Here is a 22116-nt window from a genome sequence, read left to right as displayed (position 1 = left end):
TTTCCTCCGGGTGCCCCAGTTTCCTCCCACAGTCCAAGGATGTGCAGATTAGGTGGATTGGCCATGCTAAATTGCCCCTTAGCGTCAGGGGGACTAGCTCGGATAAATGCATAGGGTTATGGGAATAGGGCCTGGGTGGGATTGTGGTCTGTGCAGACTCGATGGGTTGAATGACCTCCTTCTGCATTGTAGGATTCTAATATAATCCTCATTGATTGACACTTTTGTATCTAGCCTCAAGGTGCAAGCAAAAATGTGCAGGTTAGATGGATTGTCCATGCTAAATTGCCCCTTAGTGTCAAACTAAACACATGGGTTTAGGGATAGAGCCGCATGGGATTGTAGTCAGTGCAGCTCAATAGGCTAAATGGCCTCCTTCTGCACTGTAGTGATTCTATGATTCTAACACTGCCAAGGACACCCAAGTTGTTCATTCCTAATTATCAAGTAATGATCATAAGCACATCTTCAATCAGTGTGTTTTTCACCTCCTAGCGATTGTTTTTTGAAAACTGGGTCACTTCCCAGGCCATTCATACAGCTTGAAGAGTCAGCCAGTTAATGCAGTCCCTTTTAAGCCTTACAGGGTCTGACAGGCTGGATCCATTATTGAACAATTGGGCAGCCTTCTGTGTTGCCTATTCTGATGCCAGCAGACAGATAAACTAAATTTATTAAATTCAAGTTTAATTGCAACTTCAGCACTACACCACTATACCGTACTGATACTTACAAAATACTTAGGTTTCTGAAAGAGGTTTGTCTTCATTTAAGAGGGAGCAAAAACATAAGGGTGTAGGATGGAAAGATTGGCTAGTTACAATCATTCAAAACAGAATTCATATTTCAGATGCCTCACCGAAATTTCAACTGTAAAGCCAAGAGAGGCAGAGTAATGTGAAGTGATGCAGCATTTGTACACCCAATCCTTGAAGAGCTTATGGAATTACTGAATGTTCCTTGATCTTTTCTGAAGCCAGTAGAATAATTTATTGTATCAATGAGAAAAAGAAAATTTACATTGGTGTTTTATCAATTTCCTCAAAACATCTCCGATCACTACGTTTAGTTAGCATGATGAGGCATTATACAAATAAGCTTTAGGACCCTCTCTTCAATTCCACAAAGCTGCCAGCAGGAATACTTACAAACATGAAAATAGTGAGCAAGCTCATGATTCCTGGAACATGATTAAAAATCCTCCCACAGCCAGGTAATTTCCAAGGAGAAGGCAAAAACTACAGAAAAATCCGTATTAAATAATCATGAGGCAACTTTAGCAAGAAGATACTTTCACGCAGATTCCAAAGGTTGAAATGCCATTCGCAAAGTCAACACTAATCACTAACCTATCAATTTCAAATTGGAATGGTCACATACAAGAATGACTGGTGTGGGAAATTAAAATGCAACATTGGTGCATGAGGGGTGCTGTTAAAAAGCAGAAGTTAAAGTGTAATCAATTGGACTATCACTAACCTATAACCACTCTGTGCTTTCAACTGATGGAACTATTCTATTCCATGGTGTTGAAATCAGTGTGCTTAAATGCTTAACTTATATTTTAAAAACAACTGACACACAAGGTTTCAAAGCAATTTTTTCCTGCAGGATAGAATACCTTACTCAATTCCTTGTAAAGGGACAGGTGATCTCACTGGAATGCTAAGAATGTAAAATAATGACTGCTTCAGTGAACAATCCATTTCAGGCAATAATAAGAAAAAGAAACACAAAACAAGCTCTGATGGAAGCTTCTCACTCAATACTTCGACCCTCTCTTTTTCTCTTTCATTTTATCAATTCATCATCAGCTTATCAAGGAAGAATAGCTTTCCCAAATAAGCATCACTCTGGAGGGTGACAGTCTGAGAAGCTCTACACAGTGGCCAGAATAACCATGTCAAATACTTTGCATTTAACCATAGTTAAGTTTGTATGGCAACACTTGGAAAATGTATTAACTGTGAAGAGAAATTAGAACGTTCAAACAAGATCAAAATGGCTTCTGTTGACTACTTAGCATGCAGCAGAGCCCAATTTCACTGTTTTTTGCTTGTTCAAGGAAAACACAATTGAGAAGCCACTGATCTTTTCAGACATCATGATTGCTGTTGGACAGAAATAAGACTGAAGGTCTTAGATGCAGTTGGAGTACCAAGTGGCATGTTATTTAGGGCACAGCAGTATCTATCTAGAAAGTGATCACACAACTTTCTTGGAAATTTACAGTCTAAAGGTGGATAATTAAAAACAACAATACTCTCTGGATACGTAGAGTGCTGGCAGGGCCACAGTTACTGCTCATCCACAGGTGCCCTGAGACTGTGATAATGAATCTTCCATACTTCAGTGGTCCTTGTGATGTTGCTCCCACAATTGCTTCAAACAGAGTGTTCCAGGACTTTGATCCTTCACCATTCATATGGCAAAATTCTGGAACTTCAGAGTTATAAACCATGGAATACTATGACAAGGACTTGAATGGCTCAAAGCAGATGCCCATATGACAGCTAGCGCTGCAACACAAGCATGAACAAATGTTTCCCTCATGGAAATTAAATTAGTAAACCGGCTAGAGTGTTGTGTTTGGACTGAGATTCACTAATGCAGGTTCTTTTTTGTTTTCAGTCTTATTAAATTAAGCAAACATTAAGCAAAAATGTGCTACTAGAATTTCAATCAGGAGAAATGGTGTTTGTGAAATCACACCACTCACTGCAACTGTAATTTTCCAAATGAACAGCCCTAGCCATGGCTATAAACTGCTGGTGGAAGTGGGAGGAACAGTTTGAGGTGTTGATCAAAAGGTGTTGATGCAAGAAATGTATTAGCTTAATGTTAGTTTTTTCTGAAGGATTATCAGTTACCTAAATCAGTGACATTGAGATTTCAGTTGATTGGTCATGCAAATAAAACATGGATTCTGTACATAATGAGCTACAAGAACATGCTTGTTTTTGCAGTGCCAAGTAATTCTGCAGTCTTTACTGCTTGATCTTGAATTTTCCATATGCTGCTTTGGTTGAGTCACAACATTTGCCATCACAGTTGCCCAGGTGAAATTTTAATCACAATCTTCTCTTGATATACTATCATAAGAGGAAAATAGGGGGCACAAAAAAAACATACGAAAATAAGTAATACAGACTGCTCATCTACCAGAAACTGTATCAGGGTATTCTCTATTTAACTACTAACTGAACCTATCTACAGTACACATGCTGGCATCCTGCAAGTATTCCAGGCTGGTGAGGTGGTCTCCTCTCCATCTTTTAGGGCATGTCATAAAAGATAGTCACTTAGCCAGGCAGCGAATTGCTGGTGTCTTTAAACCTGCATGCCAATAACACTTGTCACTTTCAAACCATAACCACTAAAATGCTGTACAATATTGAAGGGTAGTGTCACGTATTGGTTCCGGTGCTAGTCCATGTTCTGAACCAGAAATCCAAGGGTCTAGAAAAAACCCAAAAATCCAAATCCTTCCAGGGTGGTTTAAGAATTTGAATTCAACTTATCAGAAACACTCTTGCACAAAGAGACCCTGGGACATTTCCTCTCAAACAACCTGTATATAATTTCAGGCTCACACCAATGTGGCTGACTCTCAACTACCCTTGAAGTGGTATAGTTGTCTACATCAACGGGGACGAAGTACAAACGGTCAAAAGCTTAAAGTTTTTAGGTATCCCGGTCACCAATGACCTGTCCTGGTCCTCCACGCTGACACTGTAGTTAAGAAAGCTCACCAACGCCTCTACTTTCTCAGAAGACTAAGGAAATTTGGCATGTCAGCTACGACTCTCAGTGGGGTCCACTATTTCTAGGGCCACTTCCCCGTCCCCGGCCACTCTCCTTCAATTTGATTCTGCTGAGCTGCGACGCTGGGCCTCGAGAGACAGATGCGCTGCCTGGATCTTGCCCAGATTGAGTTAGAAGTTGGGCGAGACAGGCATGGAAGAAATTTGGCAATCCAATGCCAATTGCCACTCCGAGAAAATTATGGTCCTATATGTTGAATCTTATAAGCAGCGGATGTTGTTGAGTGGACGACAAGCTTTTTGACCAACACGTCGGTTCAAATGACAAGACACACAAGATGCAGAAGAGTGGAACCAATTATTACTAGCATTGCTTATTGTTGAAGTTCTCAGTTTTACAAATTAAAGTGCAAAATTGCTGATGTAGCAAAATATGTCACTATGATGGCATTTTATATCACTATTTGTTTATGATGCTTTCAAATTATACCGACAACCTGCACAACTGTTATGCTTCAAAATGTTCTCTTCCTCTAATCAATCACCCTTAAAACAGTCAAGATACCAGTTATTAACAAAACCTGTTATGTGCAAGTATGTCTATCATAACACATACACACCCCCCTTAGCACATCACATGATGTATCAAAGGGGTAATGAAATTTGTCATGATGATTAACTAAGCTAACAATCATTAACTGGACACAAAATCTGTTTGTTCCACTATTCTGAAGATGGTGAAAATAAGGATATGATTTAATCAATGTAAAAAGTGTACTGACCTAGTTGTTGCTGCATCTGATGGTGCATCATTGGATAAGGAGGTGGTGGTGTTGGACCTTGTTGTATCATTCCCATAGAACCCAGCTGCTGAATAACAGGGGTGGATGGGGTGTTTTGCGAATGCTGCTGCTGTTGTTGTTGCTGCTGCTGCTGCTGCTGCTGATGTTGCTGCTCCAGCTGCTGTCGGGCTCTCATTTCAGCATATTTCAACTGTTCCATGTGGAAGGCCTGTCGCTCGGTGAGCAGCTGCTGTCTCTGCTGTTCCAGCTGAAATAAAGTGCAAGGTTAACACACATGAACACTGCCAATATACGAGTGTTTAAACTAACGTTCTGCCTTCAAAGACTGAAACCCTTGCTGCAGTGTCCGTCCAAAGTGTCAGCACCATCAAATAAAGTGATCAATCTTGGTACAAATCTGGACTGTGAGATGCTAGGTTATTCAACCCCAGCCGGGTGTTATGGCCAAACCTAAAATCAATAGGACAGCACATATTGGGAATTGAAATTTAGAATTGGACTTCAACCGATTCATCAGGGAGCTGCACATGTATCAAGGGCTCTAGTTTTACTGCAAGAGTTTATACAATTCTTTCTTTCTTCAACTTAATTGACAGATTTAAAAAATATTGTTCCAGTTCTACCATTGCATGTGCCAGCATGTGATCATTTACAGCCAGATAGTCATCTAGCTTTTGATCATCTACGATTTCTTTTATTACCCGAGCACAGCCTTATGCAAATCACTTTATTCTACCTATTGGCTTGAATTCCAACTTGCATTACAGATGTGCCATCACAGAGCTATTACAACACCACACAAGATCCCATAGCTTTCAATCCCTCTAGGTCAGAGGAAGAACACAATGGGAGACCTGGAATTGACAAATGAAGTATTTAATCCTGTTCATTCAAACGTTTTGGCTAAGAGGCCATTCACCCAATCTAGCCTGCTACATTTTGTTGGCTCAAAGCTGGCAGCTCTAGATTTTTTCAATTTCAAAGCCATTCTCCACATTCCTTTCTTTCCAAAAAGCATCAAGTTAATTTTCTAACAGCTCAACTGTAGGTCCAGTCATGGTGTGCTGGGACAGCATTTTATAGAATACAAAAATAATCATCGAAAGAGACCATTTGGCCCTCTGTGGCTATGCCAGATCTTTGCCAGAACTATTCAGCTGGTCCTAATTCTTTGACCTTCCCCACAGTCTTGTCAATTTCTTTCCTTAAAGTATTTATTCATTTCCTTTTGAAATTTACAATCGTATCTGCTTCCAGCACCCTTCTCAGCATTGCATTCTGTAACACAAAGTGTCTCCTTAGTTCTTTCTCCAATCAAAAATTCTACGTCTTCTGGTTACCACTGGAAACGGTTTTCTTTTACTCCACTGACAAAGATTTTTGTGGCTTGGTTTGAATTTACAAGTTACATTCCCTTGGCGAGGATAGAATGATGATATAATGTGTATTTATATAGTATGTGATATAAAGGATAAAAAGCCCCAAGCTGTTTTAGAGGTGCATGGAGAAATATATCAGTCAAAGGAGGTGGTATTAGAAGGGGATAACCAAATGCTAGGTCAAAGATCTCCGCTTTAAGGGATATCTTCAAAAGGAGAGAGAGAGAGAGAGAAATAGAGATAGAGGGAGATGGAGGAATTCAAAGAATTCTATAGCATGGGGTCCAGGCAGCTGAAGGCACAACTAAATGGTAGTACTCAACAAAAAATTGGGGCAGTGAGGTATGCATACAAGGCCAAAGTCAGAGTAATGAAGTTCTGGGGGATATCAAAAGGATTGTGCAAAATTTTAGAGTTCCCAAATCAGGAAAAGCCAGTCTTCATCTAAGCAACTTTATAATTTTAAATGGCTCACTCAGAATATTATTAATCTCATCTCCCAGTATTATACCCTAGGCACTCAAATTTTTCTTTCGAAGTTTGTGCTTAAAACTGAATACAATCATCCAGCACTTGAAACAACTGCTGGAGTACCTTCTTGCATTTACATTCCATACCTGTTATGAAGTCCATCAAGTGACTCGACTCTAAACCTTTTTCTTGACAGTGATCTAGCGGGATCCTAAATTCGCTTGACCTTCCAGTAATAAAACCTTAATGCTTGCATGTTTATTTCAGGAGCAATACATCAGACTTAAAACAGAAATATAATGATTCTAGGGAAACTAACATTTTCCCAAGACAAGTCAGCAAATGTGCTCTTCAGCCCATGTAACACCTATTCTTATTTTTTCTGATGGTTATCCTCTGAACCACAACACAACTGAGGGTAGCCAGCACTCAGCTTGCACATGCGCAGCAATGTCACTAATATTAAGACTGCAGATTTATTTCAAAAACTGAACAATATTCTGTTTTGCAAATCCTCTCATAACTTAAGTGGATTTCAGACCCTTACAAAAGCATGCCTGACATACGAAAGGGGTAAAATTGGTTTCCACAGGAAGAACATATACAACTTGCCCTCTTGACTGACCGATGTATTAATTGTTGACATTTACTAGTGTTTTGCTAATGTAGTTAATATCAAAAAAAGGTTTTGGGCATACATTTGTCAATGCTAATTAGCCTATGTATAGAAGGAACAAGACTTCATGAAGTAAATATATTACAAACTGCGATATTGCATGCACCACATCAGCTAACAGGCAGCCACACATGGAGAATAAAAATTATTTCACTTCAAGTGCCTGTATTAAATAAATGTTCTAATATAAGCAGTCTCCACTCCTTCCCTGCCTTGCCTACTTAATAAGATAGAACAATAGTAAGCTGAATTAATTATACAGCAGTCTCTTTATACGCTGCACACTATTAAATTGACAACACACTTCATGGTTTTCTGAATCCTTTATCCAAAATATAAACAACATCTAGGAAGGCCTGCTTCTTCAAAACACATTGCATCACTTTGAGCGCGGACAGGATATATTCAGAAAAATGAAACCCGAATAGCTTTCTCATTTGTGATCCAAGATGATATTTTTCAATTAAGATCAAAATTACATGGCTGAAGGATGAAAAATCTTATGGGCTACAGATTCTTCTCCATTAGGATCCCACATATAAAGCTTTTGTTTCCTTTCCTCCTCTCATTATATTCAGCCAGTTGGCATTCACTTCCTGTTCAGGTTCAAAAGGAAAATGTTATCCTGGTTACATCTATAAAAAAAATGTATTCATTTGCAGGACATGGGTGTCGCTGGCTGATCAGCATTTATTGCCCATCCCTAGTTGCCCTGGAGGAGGAGGTGGTGGTAAGCTGCCTTCTTGAATCACTGCAGTCCATGTGCTGTGGTTTGACCCAAACTGCCGCGAAGGAGGGAATTCCAGGATTTTGACCCAGCGACTGCGAAGGAACGGCGATATATTTCCGAGTCAGGATGGTGAGTGGCTTGGAGGGGAACTTGCAGGTGGTGTTCCCATTGTATCTACTGCCCTTGTCCTTCTAGATGGACGTGGTCCTGGATTTGGAAGGTACTGTCTAAGGATCTTTGATGAATTAAATATGACCACATTAATACTGTTATTGTTGTTCCCACTTTGAGCAATGACAGAGCTGCAGTATCAGCACTACACAAATGGTGCTACGAAGCATAAAATGGTCTCAAGGCACAGCTAAAGTTTGGAATGACAAACTGTAATAGCATTTCTGGGAAGCTTTCATAATTCAAATGAATTCACAACACCATTACAGCTGACTAAAGTTGAATGATATTGGAACAGTATATTGTTATCGCAAATGTTTAAATGTTAACTTCTAAATACAATCTGGGTTGTCGCACCTGGGTAGAGGAGAGAGAATTACAAGCTCAGGAGGCAACAACATCTGCATGAACACACAAGATTGAAGATTAAACTAGTCATGTAGGGACCACTCAATAAACATTAATGACCCATTTAAATAATTTATACACACCTACAAACACTTAACTTACATGGCACTTCCACAATGGTCAGAGTTCCATCTATGTCACTCACGATTTCGATGTTGGTTCAAGCCATTCTTGGCCAAGTATGTTACAGTGAAGTTTGAAGCACTTTGAACAAGATGCATCTTTCTAGCACCTTTAACAGGCACAAATCCCAAAGTGCTTCATTGATGTAATCAATAAAATTGAAAACCAATTATAAGGCAGCAATATTAGGAGAGGCGGCCACGAGTTTAGTCAATGAGGTAGATTTCAAGGTGGCTCTTAAAGGTGTAGTTGGTGATGCAGAGATTTTAAGAGAAAATGATAGAGAAGTGATCTAAGCAACTGAAGGCACAATGGCCAATGGCTGGGTAAGCGAAACAGAGAAAGGATGCACAAGAATCCGATGAACAGCATTTGGAGCTTGAGGTCACAGAGATAAGGAAGGAGGAATTAAGCATAAGGATGAGCATCTTCAATACAACAAGCTAAAGGATTCCACGGGCCCGCAGGACGGTGTGTGTGGTGCCTGTGATCCCCTTGCACCCGAGGCATCCCGCTGACGGTGGCAAATCCTGCAGTTGAGGCATCATGTTGGGCCTGCCCCAGGTTCAAATGGATGTAGTGGGATGACCAGGTATACAGGGCTTCCATGGCCACACAAATGCACCTGTAGGCTGGCGACTGGGAGCTGCCACACAAGTCCCAGTCCAGCCCTGGAATGACCAGGTGGCATAGAAGTTCAGGGCTGCTGTGACCTTCATGGCTACCAGGAATGGATGTCCTCCTTGCCCATGAAATGCCAGGCTTGCGAGGACGTGGCACAGGTGCTCGACTGTCTCCACGCTTAGGCAGAGTCTTCGACAGCACACTGTGACCAGCAGCTCATTGTAGGACATGAGTGTCCTCTATTGCTCTGGCGTGGCCTCGGTGTGGGCAGCGATGTCTTTTGGACACCAAAACATAGCAACAATGATTACTGCCAAATCTTGGCGGCCGCAGGGGAGGTGCCCTCCCTTCGCATGTGCGACACAATGCCTTCTGCATTTCCCCTGGTGCAGTTGCGTGGTTGCTGGTATGTGGCACAGAGCTGTCCCTCCAGATGGTCAGTCTCCCCCTCCCTCCCAGGTACAGACCTTTGATACCACAGGCCATTAGCGGCAGCATGTGGCATACTGTGCTCAGCACTCTGGCATTCATGTGGAGCATAAGGGTGACTGTGAAGGTCTTCATTGGGGAACTCTTGCAGTGTAAACTTACATTCACCCACCTGGACATCTGGTGCAAAATGGCTTCCAGCAATGGCGTACAGTTCAGACAGACAGTGGAGAAGCACCTGCCTGACTTCCATGTGATGGGTGCCCATTGTAGAGAGCACTGCACAGTTCATGCAATGTGCAGAGCAGCGTGAACACCTACCAAGCTCCCTTGATTGGGACAATAGCTGCCAGGCCTGGTGCTTGCAACCGTTAGCAAGACGGGGAATGGAATGTTCGCACTAAGATACAGAGCCTTTCCAGCAGACCAATGGCAGGGTAACTGCTGTGACATTAGTGGGATTTGAGCTTACCCCCATAGGGAACCCCTTGAAGGTTCTTCCAGGAGACAGGGAGAATACGCGCCACAGGAACCCCAACCCAGTGGCGACTTCCAACCTGAGGACCCCCCAGCCCAAGCCCCCCCACACCCATGAAGGCCCCTCCACCCCACCCCCCTGCACCATGACAGCAGCTGACCCACCCTCTTGCACCCCAGAGGTTGGTACTCACCTCCTTGGTCACCCTCAACTGTTGCACCTGAACTTTAAGGGGTCAATACTAATTTGCTTGTGTGACATCTCATTGAAAGGGTGGGAACATTTTGAGAGGGGATACCACACACAATTGCATGCCGAATTCACTGATGAAATTGAAATCCAGTCAGTCAGTCAATCTTAGGCTAATCAGCCTAGTGTCCTTTCTGGGCATGATCTGATTTGTGCCATTGGAAAGGGGCCGGGAGGATTGCAAATGCTTTTGCGCCTTTTTAGACCCACATTCTATTTTCTAAGATCGACGCAAACCATGCCAGGTTCAGTGAGATGGGAAAATCGCTCCCGATGTGACATAGGTGCAAAGATATTTTGAGTGTCTTGGGGAAGTTCAGCATGTGGGCAGAAGACGGACCAAAAAGAGTTAGATTCCACAGATGGTCCCAATCTTATTGACAAAAAAAATATCCATGAGCTCCTTGCATTTGTTAAGCAAGTAAGAGCAGAGGGAAAAGAGGAGGATTTGAGGAGAATGTTGATAGTGAAGAGAAGCTGTGTTATCTTAAAAATTCCAGAAATAGGTAAGAAATAGCCAAGACCGTTAAATATCTCAACAAGCTTTTCCAGCAGGATAAATCTTAGAATAGGTCTTCCACAACCAAGCTGCAAATAACAAGACAAGGGAGAAGCTCTTGATTTAGATCTGGCTAGTCATTCAACTAATAGGTAGACAAGAGACATATAAATCAACAGAAGGAAATTATGGGATCTGGGAATATTGAGAGTGGAGTTCAGGTAGAAGCTTAGCCATGATTGAAATGGCAGAGAAGGCTCAAAGGCTAAATGGTCAATTCCTGCTACTTGTTATGTTCTAAGAAATTCCGAAAAGGCAAGTCAGAGAAAGTAGGATTCTTGCATCAACACTGTCAAGCCTGTTGTTTAGCTGCTTTACTTTGAAATATTATACCATTTTTGAGTATAAAGATTGTGCTTTGCTCATGAGAGCCTGTTAAAACTGTGCATCCTATAAATTTATCAATAAATTATGCTCTCTTGACACCCTCCGAGTTCTGATCCTTCAGAACCTCGTATACCACGAACGTTCCAATGTCACATGGGTGGTTTTACCAGGAGTGAGAGGCTTGATGTAACTCAGCAACATCTGGTTATGGATGGATAAAACCAACTGTGTGAGAGGTGCTATGTCTGTGCCCCAGGACCTGAAGCAGCAAAGATGAGAGATAGACTGAAGATGATTCAACAATTTGGCCCAAATGGCCTTTCTCTAGCCTCAAATATTTATCTGATTAAATATTATGAATTGTTACTCAAATATATTGCGAATAAAGACCTTACCGCTTCTCTCTCTCGGTCCATAATGGTTTCCAATTCCTCAAAGTGACGAAGTTTTATCTCCAGTTTCTTCATTTGGGTTTCCACCAAAAGGGCAACAAGTGATTTGATCTTCCGTTCTTCCACCGCTGCAAGGTGCTGAAATAAGTGGGAGAGTAGATTCATTAACAAAAAGAAAAATAAACCAAAGATTCACCATCAATTCCCCCTCCTGGCAGGGATTGTATATTTAACATGGGAGGGAAAGCAACAATGGAAAAATTGGAACCAAATGTTGAAACTGCACAATACATCTGTAATCAAATTGACAGCATCAGATGAGACCCATAGCTGGTTATTTTCCACAGTTTGCTGTTCAGATTTAGTGAAATGGAACTCTTCAACAATTCAATAGGTCAGGTTATTACCATCCAGTTTCAATTGTCAAATTTAAGCATGATCCAATTGTGATCTTCTGCTTGCAGCTACTCCTGCCAGGAGATCTGCTGTCATGGTATACCACGTTCGTCTGTCTTAGGTCATCTGCAGATCTACCATAGCTTACTTGCAATCACTTGTGACATCCATCATCAAATACGCTTCGGCCAATCTCTCTCTCTCTGTTACCTCCACTTCATCCTCCAGAAGAGGTCTCTGTAGCTTTTCAGCTCTGAACAAATGTCCAAAACAGTGACATTTTATTTTCTGGATCTAACTTTTTTGAAAGAGTTCTTAAACTCTTGGGATTTCAAGATCCTGGGGGGTTACCCTTGACCAGAAACTGAACAGAACGAGCCCTATAAATAGTGTGGCTATCAGAGAAGGTCAGAGGCTACAACTCCGGCAGCAAGTAACTCACCTCCTGACTCCCCGAAGCCTGTCCACCATCTATAAGGGACAAATCAGGAGTCTGATGGAATACTCTCCACTTGCCTGGATGAGTGCATCTCAACAACATTCAAGAACATCAATACCATGCAGCCCGCTTGATTGCTACCCTTTCCACAAACATTCAATCCTTGCACCGCTGATGAACAGTGGCAGTCGTTTGTATCATTTACAAGATGCACTGTAGGAACTCAAAGTTCCTTAGGCAGGGACTTTCAAACCCACGACCACTACCATCTAGACCAGTGGTGGGCAACCTGCTTGCGGCCCATCAAGGTTCTGATCGCGGCCCACGAGCAAGATTGCTACATTTCACTAGTTTCCATTCACGTAGCTTTTTTCTGACCAATATGACTGAAGAGATACACATGTAAAGCAAGGGTACATGAAGTGAGGTGCTGAGGTATCTCTGAAGGTGCGAAAAATAAAGCAGATTAGCAAAACTAGTTGGCGACATCTGCTTAATAGATAAAGGTAAGCACGATAATGCATAAGTATTAGCATAGCACTCTGATTGACTATACTTTATATCACAGGACTGTGAGAATAAGATCAGTGACCATCTTTGCAATCGACGAGCAGCGAATGAAGGTATGCCTTTATACGGTCCAAAAATAGTTAAGGCTCGGTGATCAGTCAATAATGTGAAATGACGACCATACCAATAATGATGAAACCATCGTGCACCAAAAATTATAGCCAATGCTTCTTTTCCTGGCTGAATACAGCTAGATTCAGCGTTAGTCAGAGTAATCGAAGCAAACGCTATTGGTCGTTCTTCTCCCAAAGGCATATTATGTGAAACGAGCTTCATAGGGTAGCTTCGGATTAAAATGAACCAATACTTCAGAATTCTGCAAAGCATCTTTGACATTCTATGCTTTCTCACATTCTGTTGTCTGGTGCTATGACTGTTTCTTACACAACTTCATTCTTGAAGCCATTGCATAATGTACTAAGAACAGAACAAATTTTCCATAATAATTAACTGATCCTAGAAAGGACCTCAATTATGTCACATTCGTCAGATGTGATACTTCTAAAATAGTTTCCATTTTTTAGGTGCTTTATGTAGACCTTTATTATCAGTAACGTGACCCAAACACTGGACTGAGATCTGGAAAAGGCCATACTTTTCTTTCTCGATACACAGACCACGTGAAGACATTCCAATGTAGCTTCTAAATTATTCAAGTGCTCCTGTTCACTGAACCCTGTAATTAGAATATCATCCAGGTAATATTGTACATCAGGGAGACAACTTAAAATCTGAACCATCAATCTTTGGAGTAGGGCTGGTGCTGAAGTTATTCCAAAAGGCAATCTACTATAACAAAAAAGACCTTTTGAGTTACAATGGTTAGCAATGATCGAGATACAGCGACTACATTCATCTGTAAATATGCTTGTGAAAGAACAATCTTGCTGAATTTCTGCCTATCTGTTAACACAGCAAACAAACTTTCAATTAAGGGAAGCAGATATTGATCAGCACACAACACTGGATTTATGGTCGTTTTAAAATCACAAATATTAACTGAACCACCTGGTTTCATGACAGGTATGACGGCGTCACCCCAGGCACTCACTGTAACCTGCTCTAATATACCAATGTTAACCAGTCATACTAATTATTCTTCAACCTTGGAATGAATTCCATGTAGCACAGCTCTTCCTTGGAGACATTTTGGTTGACTATTTTCACTTCAACTCCCTTAATTGAACCAAGTATCTCTTCAAATGCACTTAGGAAATGGGAAAGGTAGCACAACTATAGCTTACAAGGAAATTAGAGATGGTATTAGATCCAAGGAAGGGGCATACAAATTGGCCAGAAAAAACAACAGACCTGAGGATTAGGAGTAGTTTAGAATTCTGCAAAATGAGGACCAACTGATTAAGAGGAGGAAAATAGAGTACGAGACACAATTTGCCGGGAACATAAATACTGACTGTAAAAGTTTCTAGCATGTGAAGAGAAAAAGATTGGTGAAGACCAACGTCAGATACAGGGGAATTTATAATGGGAACAACAAAATGGCTGACCAACTGAATACGTATGTTGCATCCGTTTTCACAAAGGAGGACACAAATAACATCAGAAATGTTGGGGAACACAGGGTTTAGCGAGAGGGAGAAACTGAAGGAAATCAGTATTAGAGAAATGGTATTACTAAATTGATGGGACTGAAGACCGATAAATCCCCAGGGCCTGTTAATTTACATCCCAGAGTACTTAAGGAAGTGGCCCTAGCTGTAGTGGATGCATTGGTGTTATGTTTTAAGATTCTATAGATCTTCTGCAGATTTGAGGGTAGCTAATGTAACCCCACTATTTAAAAAGGGAAAATAGGGAATTAGACCAGTCAGCCTGATGTTGGCAGTGGGGAAAATTCTAGAATCCATCACCAAAGACTTTATAGCAGAGCACTTGAAAATAGTGGTAGAATCGGACAGAGTCAGCATGGATTTACAAAATGGAAATCATGCTCAACTAATGTACTCTTCGAGGATATAACTGGTAGACTTGATGAGGGGACAGATAGCATTTATTCCGGACAAATGCGAGGTGATGCATTTGGGAGGATCAAATTTAGGTGTGAATTATACAGTAAATGGCAGAACCCTTAGGAACATTAACAGAGGGATCTGGACGTGCAGGTCCACAGTTCCCTAAAAATGGCAACACAGGTGGCCAAGGTAATTAAGAAAGCATATGGTACGTTCGCTTTCATCAGCCAGGACACTGAGTACAAGAGTTGGGAAATCATGTTGCAGCTGTACAAAACCTTGGGTAGGCCGCATTTGGAGTAGCGTGCACAGTTCTAGTCACCACACTACCAGAAGGATGTGGGAGTTTGGAGAGAGTGTAAAGAAGGGGGTTGCCTGGACTTGAGAGTGTTGGCAATGAGGAGAAGTTGAATAAAGTAGGATTGTTTTCACTGGAAAGACAGAGGCTGAGGGAAGACCTGATAGAGGTCTACAAAATTATGAGGGGCATACACAGAATGGATCGTAAGGGGCTTTTTCCCCAGGGTGGAAGTGTCAATTACAAGGGGGCACAAGTTCAAGGAGAGAGGGGGAAAATTTAAGACTGGTGTGCGAGGGAAGCGTTTCATGCAGAGAGTGGTGGGTGCCTGGAACACACTGCCAGAGTAGGTGGTGGAAGCAGGCAGATGAGCAACATTTAAGAGGCATCTGGATAGGTACGTGAATAGGGAGGGAACAGAGGGATATGGACCAAGTAAGAGCAGAAGGTTTTTTCTTTAGTTAGGGCATCATGATCAGCACAGGCTTTGAGGGCCTAAGGGCCTGTCCTTGTGCTGTACTTTGGTTTTTGTAGGACTAGACAGGATAGATGCAAGAGGATGTTCCCGATGGTATGGGTGTCCAGAAGCAGGGGTTACAAACTGAGGATAGGACAGAGAGGAGGAGAAATTTCTTCACTCAGAGGGGTCAGCTTGTGGAATCCACTACCATAGGAAGTAGTTAGGGCCAAAACATTGCATGTTTTCAAGAAGCAGTTGGATATAGCACTTGGAGCGAAGGGGATCAAAGGATATTGGGGGAAGGCGGATGAGGCTATCGAGTTGGATGATCAGCCATGATCATAATGGATGGCGGAGTAGGCTCGAAGAGTCAAATGGCCTCCTCCTGCTCCTATTTTCTATGTTTGTCTGCTCAACCCCAAGTTGACTGTGATTAACCTTATCAGGGTGCAATCTCTTCTGTGCACATTCTTAAAATCACATCTGCAGGTTTTAAAGGAAGATGCTTCAGGTTTTGTTGATATGTGGTCTCAGGAATTAAAGACACAACAGCACCAATATCAACCTCCATCCTAATAGGTTTAACGTTTTTAAAGTTTTGTTTGAATTTAGTTTATTAGCATCACAAGTAGGCACTGCAATGAAGTTACTGTGAAAATCCCCCATCGCTACGCTCCAGCGCCTGTTCAAATACACAGAGAATTTAGCATGGCCAATGCACCTAACCTGCACATCTTTCAGACTGTGGGAGGAAACTGGAGCATCCTTAGGAAACCCACACAGACATGGGGAGAAGGTACAGAATCCGCACAGACAGTGAGCCAAGCCGGGAATTGAACCCAGGTCTCTGGTGTGAGGCAGCAGTGTTAACCACTGTGTCACCCACAACTTTGTAATCACCCAGAATCTATGTGATTCACCCTGTAGAGATAAGATGTTCAGTTAGTGCTCTTCATATTTCTGGACACTGGCTTCTTCACAGTTGTAATTCTTTTCTTCGGAATTGTAAATTATATTTGTAAAGTGCAACTTGTTCTTCTTGAAGATACCCAAATTCTTCCTCTGAATACTCTTCACAAGGGAAGCTGGTCTGGTCCAACAAGCTTTTGCAATATGACCCATTTTACAAAAGTTCTTGCACTGACTCTCCTTGCTCCAGCATTCACTTACTAAATGGCCCATTTTGGACATCTGTAGCATGCTTGTTGCTGTTTTGACTTCTTATGGGCAGTTCCCAATTTGTGGATCTTCATTCCTGCACCAAATCGTGAAGTCTCCTTTGCAGACAGTTCCATCAACACTACAACTTCTACTGCTATCTTTAAAGTCAAAGCATGTGCAGTTAGCAATCGTCTTGGGATAATCTTATTTTGAAGTTCACAGAGCAGATGATCTCAAAGAGCATCCTCTAATGGCTCAGCAAACTGACAACGTTGTGCCAGCCTTTTAAAGGTTTTCACAAACTGAGAAATGCTTTCACCTTCCACTTGATTCCTTTGGCGGAACCTGAACCGATCCACGATGATCAGTGGCTTTGGACTGTAATGCTCTTCAAGGTGTCAAGCCACCTTAAGTTTTGGTTCCTGGCTTTGCTGGATGAACCAAGTTACGGAGCAAATTGAAGGTTTTACTCCCAATTGTACTGCGAAAAGCTGGTACGAACAACTCATTTGCAATTTTATTCACTTGTACAAAATTCTGAAAACGCTCTGCACAGGAACACGATGAATCATTTTCCTCATTGAAGGGACCCAACTGACCCACCATTTCTTGCAGCACTAGCGACGCGACTGCTCAGTATGTATTTTTTTAAACTGTCTTCCCAGTGCTTACTTTTTTTTTACCTTGGAGACTGTTGACCTGATGTATATTCTCCTCCAAACTACCCCAGCCGCAGCACAGCAAAGCATCTCTTCTCAAATATGCCAGCTACTGCCTGAAATCTCACCCTCTCTGATCAGAAAAACTCCCTCTTAAAATCAACCATTTTTCAACTGCAAAGTGAGTCTCCCGCTCTGCTACCACACACTGCAACACATGCATGGACTCTGCAGCTTAGAGGAGTCCCCCTTATTCTTACTTCGACTTCCATCACTGGCACTGCAATTTTTAATCCTTTTGATTTACCCTGCCTTCTAATATTCAAAGTGCCAGGGCCCACAATGTTTTTTCTACTGAGGATCTTTCCTCGATGATCTTGATTAAATAAATTCCCAACTCATCGCCAATTTTCTTTCTGTAGCGTCCTAACTGTGGGTTTTAAACACAAAGAAAAATATGTGGTTTGCATACATTGGTTCAAAATATAAGGTTTATTGCAGGAGCTGTTGACTGTAGAGAGTAGGAAATGAGACTAAACAGGTGCCTGGGAACATCCTGATGACATCATCAAGCATGTGACTGGCTCTCAAAGCAATCATGCAACCACTTAAATGTATAACAGAGGGCCACTCATGCAACCCACTCATTAACCCAGTCTGCCCTTCAACGATCGAGAAGGACAACAGCAGCAGATACCTGGGAACATCACCACCTGGAGGTTCCCCTCCAAGCCACTTGCCATTCTGACTTGGAAATATATCGTCATTCCTTCACTGGCCTGGGTCAGAATACTGGAATTCCTTCCCAAACAGTATTGTCGGGGTACCTACATCTCAGGGACAACAAGCAGTTCAACGCGCAGCTCATCACCAGCTTTTAAAGGATAACTTAGGGATGGGCAATAAATGCTGGCCTAGCCAGCGGAGCTCATATCACATAAAAGGAAAAACAATTCTCTTTATTGACCCTATGGGCTGTAAATGCAATTCTTAGCACAAGTCTTGCATCTGCATTTTAAAGGCCTCTACTTTCTCCCACAGATCTTTCACTTATTATCCATGTTTTTGTATTGTTAGGAAAACCACTGATGTGCGTGTCCCTATGGACATTGTAGCATTTAGGGGACAGGATGTTTCAATGCTATTACACAGGTTTCCATCTAATAAGGGTGGGACCCACTGAGAATAGTTTGATTGGTTCCTCAGGTCAGTTCAAGAGTCAGTCAGTTGAGACATTGAGAGAACAACTTCCTAGCTGCAATAATGCTCTAAGCTGGCTGTGAAATTGGGGCTCAGGAGCTGTTTGGTGGCGCAATGCTATGCAAAAGGTTACAGCTAAAAGAAACCTGGGGGCCACTGATAGTTCACTACAGCCGAGTGGGTCTAGGAAGCATAGAAGCAGTATTTACTTGGTTCAGCTGAGAAAGACTGGAGTTCAGGAAAAAAAAAATCAGGGAGCTGGCTGCTTGGTAAGAAGCCGAAATTGTGCTGGTAATTAGATGCTTCCGGGCAGTCTCCAGAATCCCAGGCAATGCGGTCTCGGGAAAAGGGATTCAACTTTCTGGAGGTAGTTGTTTTACAGTCCGAGGGAGTTCCAAAGCAAATCTTCAAAAAGTGTAGAATTGGAATCCCTTGTGAAGGAGACAGAGTTTTAATGAGATTTTGTGACTCTATCCCTGACATCTGTCTTGACCACATCTGCCATTTGACATGTACTCTGGGGTGTTCAACCACAGATTGTTAATTCATGTGTACCACATGCTCGTTCTAAATGCTAGAGTATAAAGTGTCCATATTGTAGATTACAGGACAAAGTAAGAAAAGTAAAATAAAGTTTGTGTTTGGTCAAATCCTGTGGAATCTTGCCCCTTTATTCCAAAAGCAGGTGTCTTTAATCTCAACCTTCAACTACATCGAACAAAATGTTACTCATTCCTAACTGGACCCTAACTCCCCATGTCCCAGGGTCCGGCCAAGGGTCACAACAGTGTCAATTTTCCTGCATGCCTCAATATTGCATCTTTTTTTCCTTGTTACAAGCTTAGATTTCTTCTTGCAAATACATCCTTGGGGTAAAAAGATGTTGGAGGGGGCTAGTTCCCTTGATCCCCTGGTAAGTCGCACATTAAAATCAAAAAGGGTGTGGGTGGGGAAACTGGTGTCCCACAACCCTAACTCTCAGTTCTGACTTGCAACTAGCTGATTGTGCAAACTAGTGGCCATATCCTGTGATCAACTTGATTGTCATGCAAAACTAAGTGATGGGTCCATCAGCTTCGGTTCGTGTGGTGTGGCAATGTCATCCCTTAGAAGTGCATAAAAGGTTGGGAACACAAGAATAATCAGAAGAGCCAAACAAGTTAAAAGGACAATTCCATAGTTAGTTAGTCATGGCAAATCAGTTACAATGCTCTTAAGTTCGCTAAATAGAGTCTCATGAAGAAGCACAAATGCCACACAAACACAATTGTGAATGATGCTCCAAGGCCTGGGGAGCCAAACTTGTAACGACAAGTTCAGATCAACACAGCCATGTACAGCATTGTCAGAGACACTGTCCTTCAGTTGAAGCTTAAGCAGAAAGCCAATCAGGTCAAAGTTGAAAATTTCTCAGTGCCAGGTTAATCTATCTCGAGATATCCTGGTCAACATTTTTTCTCTCAATATCATAAGTGCTGGTCATTCATCCAACTGCCGTTTTGAGAGACCTTGTTATTGTAAATTGGCTGGTTGCATTTGCCTACAGAAGTTATTATAATTCAATATAACCGAACAGGTGTCATGCTATTTGGGATGTTCTAAGAGATGTAATAAGGTGAAAGGTTGTTGTTCCAGATTCCACTGTGCTGTTATTTTTTAGTCTTCTGCCTTCACATCATCTCCACATATTAACTTTTGACAATCTCAACTAAAGCTTTTTTGTGGTAACAGTTTGAACTAGAGTGCCACTTCAAGATTTAGTTCCTCACAAAGCTACACATTTAACTTTCCTTTCCAAAGATTAAATAAAATGATCAATGAAGTTAAATTGAACACGGTAGAATTCCCCTTCAAAACATTGACACGATGGAGGTTTACCCTGCCCCTTACAGGCTCATCGTCAAGTCAAAACGTCCCGAACTTTACACTGCCAGTTGGTCACCCAAGCATTAAGACATCACATCTGTCTCTTCAAACCTAGCCTTCATTCCAGCATACCATTATGGTAAAAACATTTCTGAAATTCTCTTCCTATATTTTCCTTGCCATGGTGTCTCTCTCCTCACTTTGAGAGATGTCAAGAAACTTTAACTAGTTGTGTGCATATAAGTAATGAAATGTGATGACGACAGAGCTATGGGTGAAATTTATTCCTTGGGCAATTGTCATTTAAACTTTCAAAAATTGTGTTTTTATTCATTAATAGCATGTGGGCCAGCTTTTATTGCCCTTCCAAGGGCATTTAAGAGTCAACCACATTGCTGTGGATTTGGAGTTACATGTAGGCCAGACCCAGGTAAGAGGATTTCCTTCTCTAAAAGAACATTTGTTAACCAGATGGGCTTTTATGACAATCGATTAAACTTTTAATTCCAGATTTTTGTTGAATTCAAAATTCACCATCTGCCATGGTGGGATTCGAAGCCCAAGGTGCCCGGATTGCTAGCCCAGTGACATTACCACTACATCACTGTCTCCCTGATTGTTACTTTACTGCCAGTGTGACAGACAACGTACAACTGCAAGAGAAAGGCTACTACATTTAATTCATAGAAATCATAGAAACCCTACAGTACAGAAAGAGGCCATTCGGCCCATTGAGTCTGCAGCGACCACAATCCCACCCAGGCCCTACCCCCAAATCCCTACATATTTACCCACTAATCCCTCCAACCTACGCATCTCAGGGCACTAAGGGCAATTTTTAGCATGGCCAATCAACCTAACCCGCACATCTTTGGACTGTGGGAGGAAACCGGAGCACCCAGAGGAAACCCACGCAGACACGAGGAGAATGTGCAAACTCCACACAGACAGTGACCCAAGCCGGGAATCGAACCCAGGTCCCTGGAGCTGTGAAGCAGCAGTGCTAACCACTGTGCTACCGTACCGCCCAATTAGTTTTACCTTTTGCTAACATTTGCATTATTCTTTTTAATGTGCAACAATGTTAACTTCCTGAATTTCAATCGAGATTCTGGTGAGGTTAAGGCATGCTGAACCACACAGTGATGAGTAAAGATAAATTTATTGCGACTTCAAATTTTGAGTAATCAGCCATTATTTCAGCACAGTCGATGCAATTTCTGATTCTCTAAACTCCCGAGAACATAGGCCAAGTCTACCCAGTCTCTCTCGTCAGATAATCCTACCATCCTAGGAATCAGTCTGGTGAAATTTGGTTGCACTCCCTCGGTTACAGGTATTTTTCCTGTTAAAACTGGACACAATATTCCAGGTGTGGTCTCACCAAGGCACAAATTGCAACAAGACTTTTTTACTCTTGCACTCAAATCCTGCAGCAATGAAGGCCAACATACCATTTGCCTTCCCCATTGATTGCTGCAAATGCATGTTAGCTTTCAGTGGCTAAACAA

The 22116-nt window shown here is 41.9% G+C and overlaps 1 protein-coding gene across 2 annotated transcripts in view; it reads right to left on the bottom strand.

The window, feature by feature from the left end:
* LOC144495656 (SWI/SNF complex subunit SMARCC1-like) overlaps positions 1–22116 on the bottom strand; it is a 153813-nt gene that overhangs the window by 22316 nt on the left and 109381 nt on the right. The window contains exons 25-26 of one of the 2 annotated variants that reach the window (XR_013498303.1): positions 11587–11721; positions 4543–4814 (exon numbers count right to left, since the gene is read on the bottom strand). Coding sequence is in view for 1 of the 2 variants with exons in the window: in XM_078215923.1 (XP_078072049.1) it covers positions 4547–4814; positions 11587–11721 (403 nt within the window). In the remaining variant the exon portion in view is untranslated. The remainder of the gene's footprint in view (positions 1–4542; positions 4815–11586; positions 11722–22116) is intronic. The other variant, XM_078215923.1, reaches the window with a different exon arrangement.

This window comes from Mustelus asterias, chromosome 7 (genome assembly GCF_964213995.1).
Source record: "Mustelus asterias chromosome 7, sMusAst1.hap1.1, whole genome shotgun sequence".
NCBI classification, from domain to species: Eukaryota; Metazoa; Chordata; class Chondrichthyes; order Carcharhiniformes; family Triakidae; genus Mustelus; species Mustelus asterias.
Note: the sequence above shows the minus strand (reverse complement) of the source record. Positions and strands in the feature narration are given on the sequence as shown.